This window comes from Polypterus senegalus, chromosome 11 (assembly GCF_016835505.1).
Source record: "Polypterus senegalus isolate Bchr_013 chromosome 11, ASM1683550v1, whole genome shotgun sequence".
Lineage (NCBI taxonomy): Eukaryota > Metazoa > Chordata > Cladistia > Polypteriformes > Polypteridae > Polypterus > Polypterus senegalus.
The window spans coordinates 51,821,436-51,839,960 of NC_053164.1; the positions used below are offsets into that span (position 1 = coordinate 51,821,436).

The window sequence follows — 18,525 nt, forward strand, 5'->3', positions numbered from 1 at the left end:
AAACAGCTATGAGTGCTCATATTGGAATTGTCTCTATGGACTATATTCTCTCATTTTCTTACCTGTGCCAGTGCCATTCTGAACCAACCATCACTGGGCGCACAGAAAATCTGGAGAAAAGCTTCTGTCAGACATGCAGAGGAGAGAGGCCCAGCCAGGATTCAGAATAGGGTTCATGGATTTGGCATGCAGCAGTGCTATGCAGTATCCCATCATGCCACCCTGATAAGCATATAGAAGAAGAAGATGGCGTTACATTTATATAGTGCTCTTCTTCCTACTCAAGACACTTGAAATACACAGTTGGGAGCCAATTCAACCACCACCAATGTGTAGTATCCATGTGGTTGATGAGACGGCAGCCACTCTTACACCAGTATGTTTACACATTGGCATTTAGAACATTAGAACACTCTAGACGAGAACAGGCCATTCAGCCCAACAAAGCTCGCCAGTCCTATCCACTTGTTTCCTCCAAGAAAACATCAAGTCGAGATTTGAAAGTCCCTAACGTCCCTTACTGTCTACCACACTACTTGGTAGCTTATTCCAAGTGTCTATCGTTCTTTGTGTAAAGAAAAACTTCCTAATGTTTGTGTGAAATTTACCCTTAACAAGTTTAAACTGTGTCCCCGTGTCCTTGATGAACTCATTTTAAAATAACAGTCTCGATCCACTGTACTAATTCCCTTCATAATTTTAAACACTTCAATCATGTCACCTCTTAATATTCTTTTGCTTAAACTGTAAAGGCTCAGCTCTTTTAATCTTTCCTCATAATTCAACCCCTGTAGCCCTGGAACCAGCCTAGTCGCTCTTCTCTGGACCTTTTCTAGTGCTGCTATGTCCTTTTTTTAGCCTGGAGACCAAAACTGCACACAGTACTCCAGATGAGGCCTCACCAGTGCATTATAAAGGTTGAGCATAACCTCCTGTGACTTGTACTCCACACGTCGTGCTATAAAAACTAACATTCTGTTAGCCTTCTTAATGGCTTCTAAACACTGTCGGGAAGTTGATAGCTTAGAGTCCACTATGACTCCTAAATCCTTCTCATAAAGTGTACTCTCGATTTTTCTGACCGCCCATTGTGTGTTCACGCAGGCGGTGAAGGGGTGAGAGAGATAGGTAGCCAGTTAGAGATAGGGGTTGAATAGGGGGCCAAAATGACCAGGCAGTAATGAACAGTTCAGTCTGGACATCAGGAAACACTCTACTCCTTTTAATGGATACCCATTATGACCACAGAGAGTCAGGACCTTAGTTTTATGTCATATCCGTCACTGTGTTGTGGCATTGGGATTCACACACAGACAACAGGGTGAGTGCCCCCTGCTGGCTTCAAAAAAAAACCTCCTCCTACAGCAACCCAACTTTCTCCTTACTGGTCTCACATCCAAGTACTGTCTGGGCACAAATATTCTTAGCTTCAGGTGATGACCTGTTCTGAAGTGCAGTCAACCTTCTGATGGAATTAAATAATAGTATTTTGTCTTTGCTTATTATGCCTTTTGTGTGTTCTGTCCATACAGTACATGACAATAACTGAAAACACTTCCTTTCAAAAGTATGGCACACATACTGTACATTGATATAGCCAAAACAATGCTGTTTAGTTGTTATTCGATGCAGAATTTATTAATGTGGCTCATAATCATTACCAATCTGCCGTCCTTGGTTCAAACTCCGCTCCTGCATGTGGTTTGCATGTTCACCCCTCGACATCCTCAAAAACTTGCTGTTTAAGTTAACTGGAGACTCTGAACTGATGCTGCAGGACTGTGGAGGTGGGTTTGCATGTGAGTGGGCCCTGCCACAGTCTGGTGCGCCCCAACACTTCAAACTGGATTGAGAAAGTTACTCAAGTTGCGCTTTTATTCCTTTACTGCAGTTAAAGAAGTAAGAAATGAGACAATCATAGGAGCATCAAAAGTGAGACTGATATCTAAGAAAGTGCAAGAAAGTTGGATAAAGTGGAAAGCAAGTGTGATGAGGAGAGGCAATGAATTGGGGGGCCAAAGGGTGATGGAAATGGAAGTACAGTGGAAGAAAAAGAGGCTGAAGCAGAGGCTGAAGGATAAAATTAAAGAAGATCTGACAGAAAAGGGTCTGACTGGGGAGATAGTGCAGGGCAAAGTTGTATGGATAAGGAGAACGAGACACATCGATCCCACGCACCACTGACAAGAAATGAAGAGGAACAAGACCGCGCTGTATAAGACTAAAGCATCAAATTACTTACGGATATCTCGTTTGCCTTATAGTCTGATACAAGCCCGATATAGTTAGTTCTTCTGCCAGCCCGTATTTTTCTGCTGCCATTTATGCTTTTTGTTATCAAACTAAACAACTTGGGTCTCAACGCACACTTGTGTAACTGGAGTTTACCTTTTCTCACTAGCAGGCAACAAACTGTGCTCATGGGTAAGCACTTCTCTTCATCAGTAACACTGACCTCTGGGGTACCACAGGTCTCTGTGCTGAGCCCTCTCCTTCACTTCCTCTTCACAAACGAAAGCAACCCTACCCATGATGCTAACATCATAATAAAGTTTGCAAATGCCACCACAATGATAGGCCTGATCTCCAATGATGATGAAACAGCCTATAGAGAAGAGGTGGAGAATCTGGAGAGTTGGAGCCAGAACAACAACCTTGCACTCAATTCCAAGAAAACAAAGGAACCGATTCTGGACTTTAGGAGACTGAACAACAGTGGTCACCATCCCATAAGCATTAACAGCGAAAGGGTGGAGACAGTCCAGACTTTCAGGTTCTTAGGAGTCATGGACATCAAACACGACAGCAATAGCCAAGAAAGCTCTTCAGAGGCTTCACTTTCTGAGGAGCCTGAAGAAACCACAACTCCCAGAACAGCTGCTGGTTAACTTCTACAGCTGCACCATAGAGTCTGTCATCCCGTACTGCATTACAGTGTGCTACTCTGACAACAGGAGGATCAAAACAGCTCAGACAATTACTGGCACTCAGCTGCCATCACTGGAAGATATCTTCACTACCCACTGGATCAGAAAAGCAAAGAACATTTGTAAAGATCCAACGCCTCTGCCCTCTGGCAAACGCTTCAGAAACCCCTGCATGCCCGCACTACCAGGCTGAAGAACAGCTTTTACCCCAAAGCAATCAGCCTATTAAATGCATGGTGACCACTGCCCCTTCCTGCAACAGAGACCACCACAGATTGAGCTGAACGTCTGCATCAACCACATACATATACTTATACAAGACCCATGTGGAGCTCATGACCATTACATTGACTGTAATCTTCACTGTGACTTTATTTATTATTTCTCTATTTATGCTTACATTTACCTTTACTTTTACACTGTGTATCTGGAATTGTTAATAGTAACTGTGCTTCTCATATTTTAATGTTTATTATCTACTCTTATATACTTTTATCTAAGGTTTGCTTCAAGCGATATTGTATTGTATTGTACAGTGACAATAAAGGTATCGTGCATCTTATTTCATGCTCTGGAGTGGGACAAAGAGGGGCGCGGTTTCTGGCTCATGAATATCGATTAGGCAGTAGCCAATCCAATGGCGTTTTCAGCAGGTTTGTGCCACGCCCTCCAACTCGAGGCTGGACGATGGCAGCGGCGAACTGCTAAGGGTCCGGGTTGTACGGTGGTCACTTCAGTCGAGCTGGGATGAGTCGTGGACGAGCGCGGAGGTGACGGCGATGTCTCTTAACTCGAGCGGAACTCGTTCCGCACTTCAGGTATTGCTCTATCGGCTGTAGCCACATTTGCGGTCGGCATTCTAAATTTAACAGAGTTTTTGCTGTCTTCTGTGTTTGGTTGCGCTTTGGGCGTACAGTGGTTTTTAACTTTTTTTTTTTTTAAGTATTTTAAGGTATGTGTTTTTGTATACGTACGGCTTTGCAAGGTTGTGGGAGCTGCATGTTTACGGTGAGCCGAAGTGCTCCTTTCGGCACCGCTCACCTGCGCGTTCTTTTCACGGTTGGCTAATTTGCATTCTGCCCACAGTTTAGGTGCCTGCTCCGAAATCCGGTACGGCGTTCCCTGTCTCTCTCTCTCTCTCTCTCTCTCTCTCTCTCTCTCTCTCTCTTTCATTGTAAACTCATTAAAATACTGCTGGCTTGTCTTATTGAAGCTGAGATATGAGATGACGAATTAATAACTAAGTAAAATATGATAACTGATGACAGCTGTTGCGAATTACTCTCTGAAATTGATAGTCCGTCTGTTACACTTGATCATCTCCTAAAGTAACTGTTCCCTTCATTAACAACAAAGCTTTATAAAGGAACGCGGTTTGTTGAGGAAATCATACTTAAGTTTTTGAACTCGCATTAGCAACTTTTTCTTAAATTGTGAAATTCAATATTCGTTCTCTCTGGCAGCTACACACTCGATGATTCTGCTTTATCAGCTGTTAAACGTTCACGCCGTGCATTCGGACACTTAACAATGTAATTAGCATTACACTGCGAAGAGATTTAAAATTTCGTTCACGGCATCACTTTAAAATGAATGGGCTTAGAAAAGACTACGTTTACTGAAGGATTCTTTTTTTCCACTCCGGAGTTAGTAAATCACACTGGTCAGTTTAGCTGTCTCTGGGTAGTTAAGAAATAGAGGCAGAGCTGTCCCTAATTTTAAGTTTTTAACCAAACTGTTACTCCAATTTAACTGTCCGTGGCACTGCATACGCCATTAGAGTACTTGCTTTTGCTTTGTTTTGTCGGTTTTTAAAACCAAATGCAGGGATTTAAGTCTTGAAAATGAACATCACCAAAATACCTGTGTGTGTTTTCTAGACTTTAGTGGGAGTGAAGATGTGACACAACATATTAGATATAATCAAATGGTTATGGGGAGCCGAAGATGTCACATGTACCCACTGACCAGAGGCTTTTCTTCAAGCAACTTGAAAGTCACAGGCACCAGAAGAGAAATTCCAAAGCCACCACAGAAGTGCTGACTAGGGTATCATATCCTGTAAGTCACAATTAGTGTGTCTGCAGATGGGCAATGCTGGCGCTGCCAGGCTTTCCTCCTGCCTCACTGGGCACTTAGGTTTCTTCACACAATCAAACGGCAGGCAGGACTGAAGGCATATCAGAAGGCTGATGGACTGGCATCCAGTCCTGTCCACCTCCCTGGTTTCTGCCCACCACTGCAGGGATAAACGAGTCGGCTTGCAGTTTTCATTCATATTGTTTATTCTTCTGTGGCTTTTAGTAACATTTCTGTTATCACAAACTGAAGGCCTTTATGGGGGGGAAAGGACCAAATCTCTGAGCACAGCAGCTCTCCAGAGGCCAGCTGAAGGTCTGTTCTTACACACCAGTTCTTAGTAATGTTCCTGCTAAGTTGGCATCCTGTGTGGAATTTGCCGCTCCTCTCGGAGGAGGACTAAGGCACAAGACTTTGCCCGGGCTGGAGTAGTTAATGTGCTTTTGAAAGCAATTGACACAACAGTCCATGTCTTGGCCATCTGGAGCCCAAAAGGAGTCCTGCAGTGTCTGCTAGTATTATTTTTATTTATTTGTAAGCCATTACTTTACGTAAATGTCAAGTTTACTAGTTTGATCTGTTTATTCTTTGTAATTTGACAGTCGAGGGGGAATAAAACACATTTGTAAATTTGTATAGGTTTTTTTTGCTTTCTCTATATAGGAAGAACCCCCGCCCCCTTAAAATCATCCAATTTATTTTTAATAACGTGGCAGTTAACACAGAGCAGAGACAGGTGCAAATGACAAATGTGTCCATAAAAGGAGTAGCAAATTCAGTGTTTCCCCTTGTGTGATCTGTGCCAAGCAGCTGTTTTAATTAAAAAATATAAGTAAGCAAAGATCAAGCGTTCTTATGGAAAAAGTGTATAAACTCCGCACATGCTTTATAATAACAGAAGCTGTCAACTGTCTTTGATGGCGGTGGATTGGCTCCATAAAGAGAGACTTTGGGGACGGCATGTTCCCTTAAGGTAGGGACTGACATGGGGTTAGAAATTTAGAATAAAAACATTAAGCTGTAGGGGCTCTGTGGGACTTACAACATTTTAAAGATGTACCTGTGTGGTGGTCACTTAAATATGTGAAAAAATATGTAATTATCAAAAGGAAGGACTGTGTCTAATGTGCGGGCGTCTGTGTGATGGCATAGGGGTTTGCAGGTTTGTTCAGTATACGGGCAGAGCAGCGCTAAGCCACTTGCATGCACTCTTCAAAATTAAGGATCTTTAGTGGCACTTTATGGTTGTGTGGTTCCTTGTAGCTCCGTTGCTTGACAAAGCACCATTTTAGTTCTATGCATGTGAAGTTGGTTCTTTGTGCCTTGGAAAAACCTTCTAATATTTAGAAAAAATATGAAGGGTATCCCATCAGGCCATAACAGATTAGTAAACCTGGACTTGGCCGGTAACCCTTTGGGATTTCAAAAATCTGTTACTAACTATTCACGGTTATTTATGGAGTCTGATATGAACCTAAATAAATAAAACCTTCTTGTGGATGCGGCTTTTCCCTTATGGCATCGCTCTGAAGTGCCACTCTGGCACCTTCGTGTTAAGGAGCGTGTGAGGCAGCTCAGCATCATGGATGAAAACTGTCAGCTTTTCTTTTTGTCTCCCATTTCTTAAGACTATTAGAATAATTTATTTCAGTAAATTCTACATTTAAGCTGCTTGTGCCTGTCTGTTACATAGGGAGTTGCCTGCACTTCTCCAGAGACCTTCAGCTGTGGCACTTGGGGCTACTAACTGAATTTGGGATTTGTCACCAGAGTGTCTTCTCAGTTGTCCCAATTGTGTGTTCTTTGCCATCACTCCAACACCAGCTTCAGGTTGTGTTGTACATTTTTACTCCTCTGCAGTGCACACAATTTAAAGTTGTAATTCCCTGCAAACATTTTTTTTGGTATCATGCTTCTGAATTGCTGTCCTTTACGAACCTCATTGTGTTCTGTAGGCGGCCAGGGCCGTTTTACTGGTGTTCCTTGACTGCCTTCCCTTTGGCCCATTAATCTGACTCTCCACTTCATGCGTCTGACACCCATGGAGCCTCCGGCCGTTGCTTATGGTCGTGAGTGTAGAGATTTTTTTTCCACTTGTAATGTTCCACTTCACAATTTCTGATATTTCAGCAGTTAGTGGGTAAGCTAAAATGACCACATGTTTTTAGAAGTAAAGTTCAACCCAAGACAGCCGACTGCTGTTGAGCAATAGTAAAAATAAAATAAGTGCAAACATTTTCAGCTAATTTAGGCTTTTCTATGCTGAGCTCCTAAAACACTTCCTTGTTTTGTGGTTGTTTATCATTTATTTTTGGTAAATTCAATTGTGTGACAAGTGCCCAGGCTTTAGCTGCTATAGTTTCATTTTGTTTTGGTAAGAATGTTTAGTTCTTTTTTTATTTATTTCTTTTACTAGATGAATACAGTCCTCCTAGTAACCTTAGTGTGTTTTGGTTCAGTAAATTCAGCTTCATCGTAAAGACAACTGAATGCATAGAAAAAGCAGCGAGCTGATTACTGCTGCGGCCGCCCCGTTTTATTTTTTTGCACTTGTCTGCCATACTTGGAATCACGTGTGCGGCATTCAGCACCCTTGCAGGTTTATGGGCCTACGAAAGAGTCGACCTGTCCCTTTGTTTAATTATTTAGTTTCAAATCTCTCTCTGTCTCTGTCTCTGTGTCTGTGTATATACACATAGTGCATTAGGAAAGTATTCACAGCGCATCACTTTTTCCACATTTTGTTATGTTACAGCCTTATTCCAAAATGGATTAAATTCATTTTTTTTCCTCAGAATTCTACACAACATCCCGTAATGACAACGTGAAAAAAGTTTACTTGAGGTTTTTGCAAATTTATTAAAAAAAAAAAACAATAAACTGAGTAATCACATGTACATAAGTATTCACAGCCTTTGCTCAATACTTTGTTGATGCACCTTTGGCAGCAATTACAGCCTAAAGTCTTTTTGAAATATGATGCCACAAGCTTGGCACATCTATCCTTGGCCAGTTTCACCCATTCCTCTTTGCAGCACCTCTCAAGCTCCATCAGGTTGGATGGGAAGTGTCAGTGCACAGCCATTTTAAGATCTCTCCAGAGATGTTCAAATCGGATTCAAGTCTGCGCTCTGGCTGGGCCACTCAAGGACATTCACAGAGTTGTCCTGAAGCCACTCCTTTGATATGTTTGCTGTGTGCTTAGGGTCGTTGTCCTGCTGAAAGATGAACTGTCGCCCCAATCTGAGGTCAAGAGCGCTCTGGAGCAGGTTTTCATCCAGGATGTCTCTGTACCTTGCTGCAGTCATCGTTCCCTTCATCCTGACTAGTCTCCCAGTTCCTGCCGCTGAAAAACATCCCCACAGCATGATGCTGCCACCACCATGCTTCACTGTAGGGATGGTATTGGCCTGGTGATGAATGGTGGCTGGTTTCCTCCAAACGTGACACCTGGCATTCACACCAAAGAGTTCAATCTTTGTCTCATCAGACCAGAGAATTTTGTTTCTCATGGTCTGAGAGTCCTTCAGGTGCCTTTTGGCAAACTCCAGGTGGGCTGCCATGTTCCTTTTACTTACTCTACCATACAAGCCTGATTGGTGGATTGCTGCAGAGATGGTTGTCCTTCTGGAAGGTTCTCCTCTCTCCACAGAGGACCTCTGGAGCTCTGACAAAGTGACCATCATGATAGATAGATATATATATATATATATACACACACACACACACACTAGGCACGGCTGACTTTTAAGTTGACCACTTCTTAAGGCAATTCAATATGTAGATCAATTTGATATTTTATACAAACTCATTAATTTGGTTATATTGCATTTGAGCGGTATTACTTTAATACTCGTAGTTTCTGTTATTTTTGTGATGAAATTTAAACTTTTTTTCTATATTGAGGTCGCCCTTTTGAACTCCCCTGATATTTACTACGCGGTGAGGCATTTGTAGTCCATCAACATTAATTATTTCCAGTGACATACTTTTGTCTATTTTTCCAGCGCATCGCGCACAAAAGCAAGGGAACGATGGGAGCACCAGAACTCTGCTCACATCATGTCACTTCGTACCGCAGGCTGCAAGTAGTAAGTCTGTGATAAGCGGAATACCGCTACGCTTTCCACTCACGGGATGGAAGGACAATCCCGACCGCTTTTATATAGTAAGAAAGAAGAAGAAGATATCGCACAGTCTGGAGTAGAAAAATCATCTTTTACCTGTAAAAACGATACTACAAATCCCATCGTGCATTTCAAAATGGACGGGGCGTGTGTGAAACTCGGCGCCTGCGTAGCACTCACAGGACGGAAGGACAATCCCGACCGCTCTTTATATATATATATATATATATATATATATATATATATATATATATATATATATATATATATATATATATATATATATATATATATAATAGAGAGAGAGAGAGGGTACGTGTGGTCACCAATCAGCCACCTACTTAAGGAGCCGCCGCCCTGCAATCAAGGCTGGAGTCGGGTGAGGAGGAGGACAAGGTCGTGGCAGTGGAGGCGAGGAGAGGCCCGAGTGTGTTGTGTTTAAAAGACAGTGGCTAGTGAGAGCCTAGACTTTGGGGAACTGGGGGGTTGGTGGCGGTGCACTTTTGTAAATATTGTAAATAAACGTGGTGTGATGTATCAAACGGTGTCCGCCTGTGTGTGTCCTGGCCACTTTACTTCACAGTGGCGTAGTCGGCAGGATGCTCCACCTGGGTTACGGTGGGGACCTGCAGTGAAAAATAAGTCGGTGAAGGGCCTGGCACAACAGGGGAGCCCACCCACGTGCCGCAGGGGTGGCGTGCACCCAACCCCGCCGCAACGAAGTGCTGTATGGACCATAGGGGGTCCATTGAAGGACTTTGTTCTAGAGGAGCGGCTCACCGACGCGGAGCCCAGGAAGAGGGCTGCCGAGAAGGAGAGGCTGTGGCTGTGGAAGCCGCAACAGCAGAGCTGCCCGGAGTGATGCTCTCCAGCGAGAGAGGAGAGCGTGATGGCCGACCAGAAGTTCCTCCACGTTAGAGGCGCAGGATTGGACAGTGTGTCCTGGTCTCTCGCTGGAATTTGCTCGAAGGTGAGAGCAGGGAATGTCGGTCCCGTGCGCCCAAGAAACCCGAGTGAACCGCAAGGAAAGGCTGGCAGAGAGCAGTCGGCAGGTGGAACTACTCGCAAGGCAAGTCCTCCGCCGGCTGCTTCTTTCTCCTTGGCAGCAATCTTACAGGAGCTGCAAGAACTACTGCGCCTTGTGCTGTTGCCGCCGGCCGAGCAATGTGCCCTTCGGGCAGAGAGTGGACTGAGCTTGCTGGAGGAGGCAAGGAGGTGGCCTGAAGAGGAAGAAAGGAATTATGTGGCCAGGACTTTGGGGTTTTGTGGTTCACTTTGTGACTGTATATAGTGTAAATAAACGTGTGTGTGGGTGACATGAACGTGTCTGCCTGTCTGTGTCCGGGCCAGCTTCCACTCCAAGGTCCAAGCGTGAAATTTCTTACAGTTTTTTAGACCCGTTTATATGCTTGTCCGCTTTTCATGAGAGAACTACTTAACGGATTTAGATTTTTTTTTTTTCTTTTTACAATAATTTGCTTAAACTTTCTGGTTGATTTTTGCAACTTTCTCATCACGCTAAGTACCATAGTTCTCTTGCGGCACCGATTTATTAGTGCAAATCCGAGAGAGGCTCATTGAGCTGCAGGGCCCTCCTCACTCACATGTCTGTCTCGGGGCGTAACCTTATCTCTGCTTAGTTAGCGAACAATAGAACTGCTTAAGGGATTTAGATTGGGGGTGTTTTTTCCTTTTTTTTTTTTCTTCTCCCTTTTTCTCTATGATTTCCTTGAACATTCTGGTTGATTTTGTGACTTCTTTCGTTTCGCTAAGAATCATATTTCACTTTTGCAGGAGCAATATATTTGCACTAATCCCACGATGGAAGGGGAAAGAGTGACGTCAGGAGTAGAGAGCTGGGCGGGGCCTCCTCACTGCCCTGTTTCACTAATATATGGGCAGAGCCGATGGGTATGGCTAATCTGCAATATTATGTTGAGATGAGCTTTGAGTGGTCGGGCTTATACAGTGTGAAGGTAGGGTACACGACTGGAGAGGCAGAGTATCCACTGTTGATTTCAGATGCTGAACATTTATATAGTGAGCTCTCTTTACATTGTGCAGATAGATGGTTAGTTTGGAGTCACTGTAGATTTTTATCTCTCCCCAATTGGCTTATGTTATCCATCTGTCCATTCTTTTTATGCACCTTGTCCTTCTGAAAGTTTGCCGTCTAGCCAGAGATTACACTTCAGAATTCTCCGTGATAGTCAACATTAGACTTGGAAGATTCTGTCTTAGATAAGAAACCAGACCATCTGTTCTTCGCTTGAATTTACTCGCTGAGATACTTAGGTAATCCATTATTCAGCCCAATATGGTCCTCCAGAGTGCTGGGTCCTTAGTGGAGGTCTTCCAGTGTTGTGATGCTAGTGGTAAAGTAATGGATGTAGGGGGTTTGAGGCCCTCCTGAGAGTATCAGGCCACCCACCAGGTTGTGCCAGGTTGGATGCTTGGTCCCTTGAAGTCATGGGGAAGCCGTTCCATAACTGCCTGGGCACCCCTTCTGTTGTCAGTGCTGCCCATCAATGCTTAAATTCTTTGCATAGGTGGTGGAGTCTGCCAATAGAGACTTCTCCCTGTGATACTGAGACTGCCGGCTGATAGTGTGGTGTAGTGGGTAAGGCTTTGGACTTCAAACCCTCAGGTTGTGAGTTCAAGTCCCACTAATGATACAGGGTGACCTTGAGTAAGTCACTTGACCTGCCTATGCTCCATAATTGGAAAACCAAAGGAATTGTAACCAGTTGTATCATAAATGTAAGTTGCCTTGGATAATGGTGTCAAACAATGAAATAAATGAGTCCACCACCTGCATGCTGCCTTTTGAAGGTGTGACCCTTCTGATGGCATTCTAGTGCATGTCTTAGTGGTCTGGACCCTCTCATACTGTGCCTCGGATCCTGCATAGGTCTCATTTTAGTAGCAGAATGCGGGGAATATGGTGATGTTGAAAATGTTTTCCCATATTGTGGGGTTTTCTTCATTAGGGAGCCTAAGCTTTCTTAACTTTGTTGTGTAGACTTTTACACGCTTAACACCAGCCCTCCCTTACTTAGAGATCCTAGCTTACTAGTCATTATGTCTTTTAGTACATTTTCCGTTTCTTACGGTGGAGTTTTTTTATGGCAAAATGCTTATCTTGCCTGTGACTAGCACAGGCAGGTCAATGAAAGTTTGTTCTAAACAAATATCTTTGTTACTATGCAGATGATGCATGCCATTCCTAACAATGCATTTCTTTCACCCAACACATTGGCATATTGCATTTTTTTTTGCCTTTTTTAATGTCAGCTGTTAAGTGAATTGCGCTTTCTTGAATTTTCTTAAAATCCTTGCAGATAATTACTGTGTGTTTCCAAATAAATACAAATGCACTTTTCTCTTTTAGCTCAGTTCATTTTTGGACCATCACAGCCTGCACTGTTGTTAATTGTCTGCTTTGATTAAACTAAGGGATTCAAAGTCAGCATATACAGTAGATTTATAATTTACATATATTCAACTTGGAGAAACAATCGAACACCCAGGTTTACAATTAGTCGACTGACGTGAAAGTCACACCCTGTAGATGATGGCCTTCATTTAAAAGACAAACTGCACACCCTCTAGTGACTCGCCTACCCTGTAGATTGAAAATGTAGGCAACTGTTTGGCTTTGTTTTACGTGGCTCAGTCACATATGCTGTATGGTTTTGAGACATGGATGCTATCCAGTGACCTGAGACGAAGACTGGATTCCTTTGGTACTGTGCCTCTCCGGAAAATCCTTGGGTACTGCTGGTTTGACTTTGTGTGAAATAAGCGGTTGTTCGTGGAGTCCCGAATGAGGTGCATTACCTGCATTTTGAGGGAGCGTCAGTTACAACACTACAGCCGTGTGGCGCGATTCCCTGAGGGTCATCCGGCTCTCGAGATCATCATTGTTGAGGAGTCGACTGGACCAGGCTAAGGGGTCATCCATGTAACACCTGGCTACAGCAGATAGATCATTTCCGGAAGGTGGGACTGGTCCACGTGTCTGCCTAGGGGGGTTGCCAACCGGGATCCCAAGCTGTTTCACCGTGTGGTGGGTGCGGCAACGCTCTGTACCAGTCCATACTCCCCAACTTGACTTGAGTCAAAATAATAAAGTATGTACAGCACTTGCATTCACTCTCACACACTCTCATTCTCTCTCTGTTATTGTAATAGAGGGGATGGGTGGGATGGACAGTGGTACTCTCCTTGGATGTGTAGACCGAATAATGGAGGGGCATTGGAAGACTTCCTCACACGGCAATATAACGTGTTCCTCCAACACAATGGGGGTCAGTATAACTTTGGTTGTGGAGACGCTCAGGGCTGCGTCAGATGTTTAGTCTGAACTGGCGGCCCTGTTGTGGTCTTTCAGAGCCACTGGAGGGAGTGACCATAAGGAGGTTCTCCAGTTATCGTGACGCTCAAGCTTCTGAGCTACACCACTTGATGTGCTGAGAGTCTCCCCAGATTTGTTTTTAGACAGAGCTCCTCTTCAGCCAGGTGTGGTGCTCATCTGGGGTGGGGGAAGGCGAGTTATATTCTGGGGTTGGAGTGTGGGCCACACTGTGTAAGCCACAATATATAAATATTGAGAGACAGAGAGATATGGTATAGAGGTATAGATAAATATTGAATATTCAATTTTACAACTTAACTCATTTAAAGAACAATAAATACAGTAATGCTGCACACTATGTTGCCTTATGAAAACACAAAGTATAATTCCAAAATAAAACAAAATCTAAACGCAACAAATTGTTTCTACCATGGAAGGGCATGATTGGGCGGAATTGCCCCCCCGATCTGAACCCGAGTGGCGTTTTGTTATTGGACTTCTGTGCTCGTCATGGATTGTCCATAATGAACACCATGTTCAAGCATAGGGGTGTTCATATGTGCACTTGGCACGAGGACACCCTAGGCCTCAGTTCGATGATCGACTTTGTGGTCGTGTCGTTGGACTTGCGGCCACATGTCTTGGACACTTGGGTGAAGAGAGGGGCGGAGCTGTCAACTGATCACCACCTGGACCTTTTTGTCCTGTGGGACTCTGGAGGCAGATGATAGGTACTGGCAGGCCAAGCGGAATGCGGCTATGGTGGTTGCAAAAAATTGGGCGTGGGAGGAGTTTGGGGAGGCCATGGAGAACGACTTTTGGACGGCTTCGAGAAGATTCTGGTCCACCATCTGGCGTCTCGGGAGGGGGAAGCGGTGCAGTGTCAACACTGTTATATGGTGGGGATGGTGCACTGCTAACCTTGACTCGGGACATTGTGGGTCGGTGGGGGAGGAGTACTTCGAAGACCTCCTCAATCCCACCAACATGCCCTCTAATGAGGAAGCAGAGCCTTGGGACATCTCTGGGACTGAGGTCACCGAGGTGGTCAAAAAACTCCTTGGTGGCAGGGTCCTGGGGGTGGATGAGATACGCCCGGAGTTCCTCAAGGCTCTGGATGTTGTAGGACTGTCTTGGTTGACACGCCTCTGCAACATCGCATGGACATCAGGGACAGTGCCTCTGGATTGGCAGAGTGGGGTGGTGGTCCCCCTCTTTAAGAAAGGGGACCGGAGGGTGTGTTCCAACTACAGAGGGATCACACTCCTCAGCCTCCCTGGAAAAGTCTATTCGGGGGTCCTGGAGAGGAGGGTCCGTCGGATAGTCAAACCTCAGATTCGGGAGGAACAGTGTGGTTTTCGTCCTGGTCGTGGAACAGTGGACCAGCTCTACACCCTTAGCAGGGTCCTGGAGGGTGCATGGGAGTTTGACCAACCAGTCTTCATGTGTTTTGTGGACTTGGAAAAGGCGTTCGACTGTGTCCCTTGGGGAATCCTGTGGGGGGTACTCCGAGAGTATGGGGTACCAGACTCCCTGGTAAGGGCTGTTTGGTCCCTGTACGATCAGTGCCAGAGCTTGGTCCGCATTGCCGGCAGTAAGTCAAACCAATTTCCAGTGAGAGTTGGACTCCGCCAGGGCTGCCCTTTGTCACCAATTCTGTTCATAACTTTTATGGACAGAATTTCTAGGCGCAGCCAGGGCCTTGAGGGGGTCCGGTTTGGTGGACTCAGGATTGGTCACTGCTTTTTGCAGATGATGTTGTGCTGTTTGCTTCATCAGGCTGTGATCTTCAGCTCTCTCTGGATTGGTTCACAGCGGAGTGTGAAGCGGCTGGGATGGGAATCGGCACCTCCAAATCCGAGACCATGGTCCTCAGTCGAAAAAGGGTGGAATGCCCTATCAGGGTTGGGAGTGAGATCCTGCTCCAAGTGGAGGAGTTCAGGTATCTCGGGATCTTGTTCACAAGTGAGGGAAGAATGGAGCATGAGATCGACATGTGGATCGGTGCGGCATCTGCAGTGATGCGGGCTCTGCATCGGTCTGTTGTGGTAAAAAAGGAGCTGAGCCGCAAGGCAAAGCTCTTAGTTTACTGGTCGATCTATGTTCCTACCCTTGCCTATGGTCATAAACTATGGGTAGTGACTGAAAGAACGAGATTGCGAATACAAGCGGCTGAAATTAGTTTCCCTTAAAAATAGGGTGAGAAGCTCAGTAATCCGGGAGGGGCTCAGAGTAGAGCCGTTGCTCCTCTGCATCGAGAGGAGTCAGATGAGGTGGCTCAGGCATCTGATAAGAATGCCTCCCTGGTGAGGTGTTCCGGGCACGTCCAACCGGGAGAAGGCCCCGGGGAAGACCCAGGACACGCTGGAGGGCCTATGTCTCTTGGCTGGCCTGGGAACGCCTTGGGATTCTCCCGGAAGAGCTAGAAGAAGTGGGCAGGGAGAGGGAAGTCTGGGCATCTCTGCTCAAGCTGCTGCCCCCGTGACATGATCTCGGATAAGTGGAAGAGGATGGATAGATATATGTATGAGTCTAAAGGTTGGAATAGGCAACCATATTGACAATGCATAATATATAAAATGAGTCACTATAGATTGAAAACTAATTACACATTGAAAAAAGACCAGTTGAAGTCCGTGAAAAAGGAAGACTGACAGCCAAAATGCCCTTCATTGCTCTAGCACTCTTGCTACATTGTGTGCCAAGTGCTAACTGTAATGTAGGTCATAGCCCAGTAAGGGCTCCATTAGTACATGTTCTTGGTCACACGGCTCTTTAAGTTGGTCTCTTTGCGGGTTGCACATCATGTTGTTTTGGCACCACTAGCTTGATTAGTAAGGTGAAGTCTTCTCGTACACACATTCAAAAGTAAATATCCACACAAGTACTAGTCTTCTACTGTAAATGCAGTTCATACCAACTCAACCAGCTAGTGACCGCAAATAAGCCATTTACCAAGTGTACCAGGGTCCCAGACTACTGTATCTCTAAAGTTCAACACCATCATGGGCCTTTAGAAGACATCCATGTTCATGGTGAACACACGTTTGCTGCATGGAATCGTGACCCTGGTAAATCAAAGTGGAACTGTGTGTCTAGGACTGAATTAGCTTATTCATGACAAACGTCAAAAGTGTAGTTGTTGCAAAGGTTTACCACAGTTCAGCGTAAATGTAAAGCAGTCTGTGTCTCCTGGTCTTCCACAAAGCCACTTTTAATCTTTAGATTTTTTTTTTCCTCTCTGTGTTAAGGTTAAGCAGCCAATATGTCCCTGTCGTCCATAAATACAGCATGTACATGTGCCAGAAGGCTTCTAACAAGCCATCTCTAACTGGTAGCGTGATATTTTTTCCCCTTGTAGCTTGGAGCAAATGGTCCCATGTAAAGCAGGTCTGCCTGTTCCTCTTCTTTTTTTATATATATTAAAAACAAACTAATTTCCCACCCTCTCCCCTTTTTGAAGATAGCACACTTTGTGTGAGCCTTTTGTTTGCTTATTTATTTTAAACAAAGGAGTATGAAGGGGACAGTTTTTCAATTTCTTGTTTCATATTTTCAGATTTTCTGTGAGTTAATGAGAGAGTGTGGGGTGCACTTCTGTGGCATATCACCTTTTACTTGTATCAGCACTTTCTGTTTACCAGCCTTACATGCGAAACCCATCATTATCTAACATTAGTGCATCTGTATGTGCACCACACCTATGATCATTGTCGCTACTCTGAGATCTTCTTACTGATAACCATAAGCATTGGACTTTGTTGTGACAGCAATTATTTTAGGAGTTGACACACAGAGCAGTAACAAAGTATGAAAGAGTGGGTAAAGGCAAGCCTATTATTGTTATGCGTAGATTGACTTATGTAGAAAATGTACAGTATATTTGTATTTTTGTACTGACATGGCTTCTTTTTTTATTTTCTATGAATAATTGCAAGGTATTTTGCATAAGCTATTTGTGTTATGGGGGCATTTCCCAAAAAGGTATTTGTAGTTTTTGCTTTACAGCTTACAACTTCTGGAACTCCACCTTTACTGGACCTGCTCAGGAGCCACTTTTATGTGTCAGGAAGATGGTGACCAAAATGGAATCCCCGCATCTATTCATAGCCCATACAAATCGCAGCATTGCTCTCATTTACAGATGCATCTTTCTTTTGTTCCTTCAATCATATACAGTTGACCAAAAAAATATGACAAATTGTAGTGCGGCTAACATTAAACAAATCTTTAACATGCAAATCTTTTAACATGGGCGCTTTGACCAACTGAAAGCACAGCACTTGGTGCTCATATAATACCAGTTTCACTGACCTGAAACTGCCTTGGCCTCGAGTTACACTCGACTTTCATCTTTCTTTGGCTTTTATGATCTGTTCTACCATTTCAAGATCTCTCTGCACACGCAGCTGGAAATCCCCATCTGGCAGAGTTGTGTATAGAAATCCTTCAGATGAATCATTCCAGTCAAGTAGAGTTTGTGACAAAAGATATTTTACTGTTCTGAGAGGGAAAGTGCTCCACTAAAATGTTTTTAAAATGCCAGCAATGTTGGGGCCCCGAATAGAATGCAGAGGCCTTGACTAAAGACACTAAAATCTAGTGCTGGGAGGTATACAGGTTCATACTGAAAACCGTTTTTTATTTTTGTTATGATATGGATTTTGCTTATACTGCAACACCGGTTTAAATAGCCTGAACAACATTTGGAACGTGGCGCAGTGGGAAACTGTTTAAAGGGGGGGGACCTTTTTCACTGCTACACCGCTAAACACGCATGCAACGAAGTACATACATTAGTTGGAGGTATTGTGCGGTGAAAATGGACAGAGAAGATTCTAAAACTGAAGCTGTAGCAGACGATAAAGTTGAACATGATGACACAGAACAACTTTTGCCGAAAAAAGGAGCCGTTTTTGTTGTCTGGAGATATTTTGGTTTTAAAAGGTCGGATGTGGACTATTTACTGCAAATGCTGTTGAGCTAAAGTTGTCGCCGGAGGCGGCAACACAAGCAATTTGCTGCACTACCTTAC

General features: G+C 44.3%; 1 protein-coding gene across 1 annotated transcript in view; it reads left to right on the plus strand.

Moving 5' to 3' along the window:
* Positions 1-3,590: 3,590 nt before the first annotated feature.
* Positions 3,591-18,525, plus strand: part of sb:cb288 — a 39,518-nt gene continuing 24,583 nt past the window's right edge. The window contains exon 1 of the mRNA XM_039768617.1: positions 3,591-3,745. Coding sequence (XP_039624551.1) covers positions 3,707-3,745 — 39 coding nt within the window. The 5' untranslated portion in view covers positions 3,591-3,706. The remainder of the gene's footprint in view (positions 3,746-18,525) is intronic.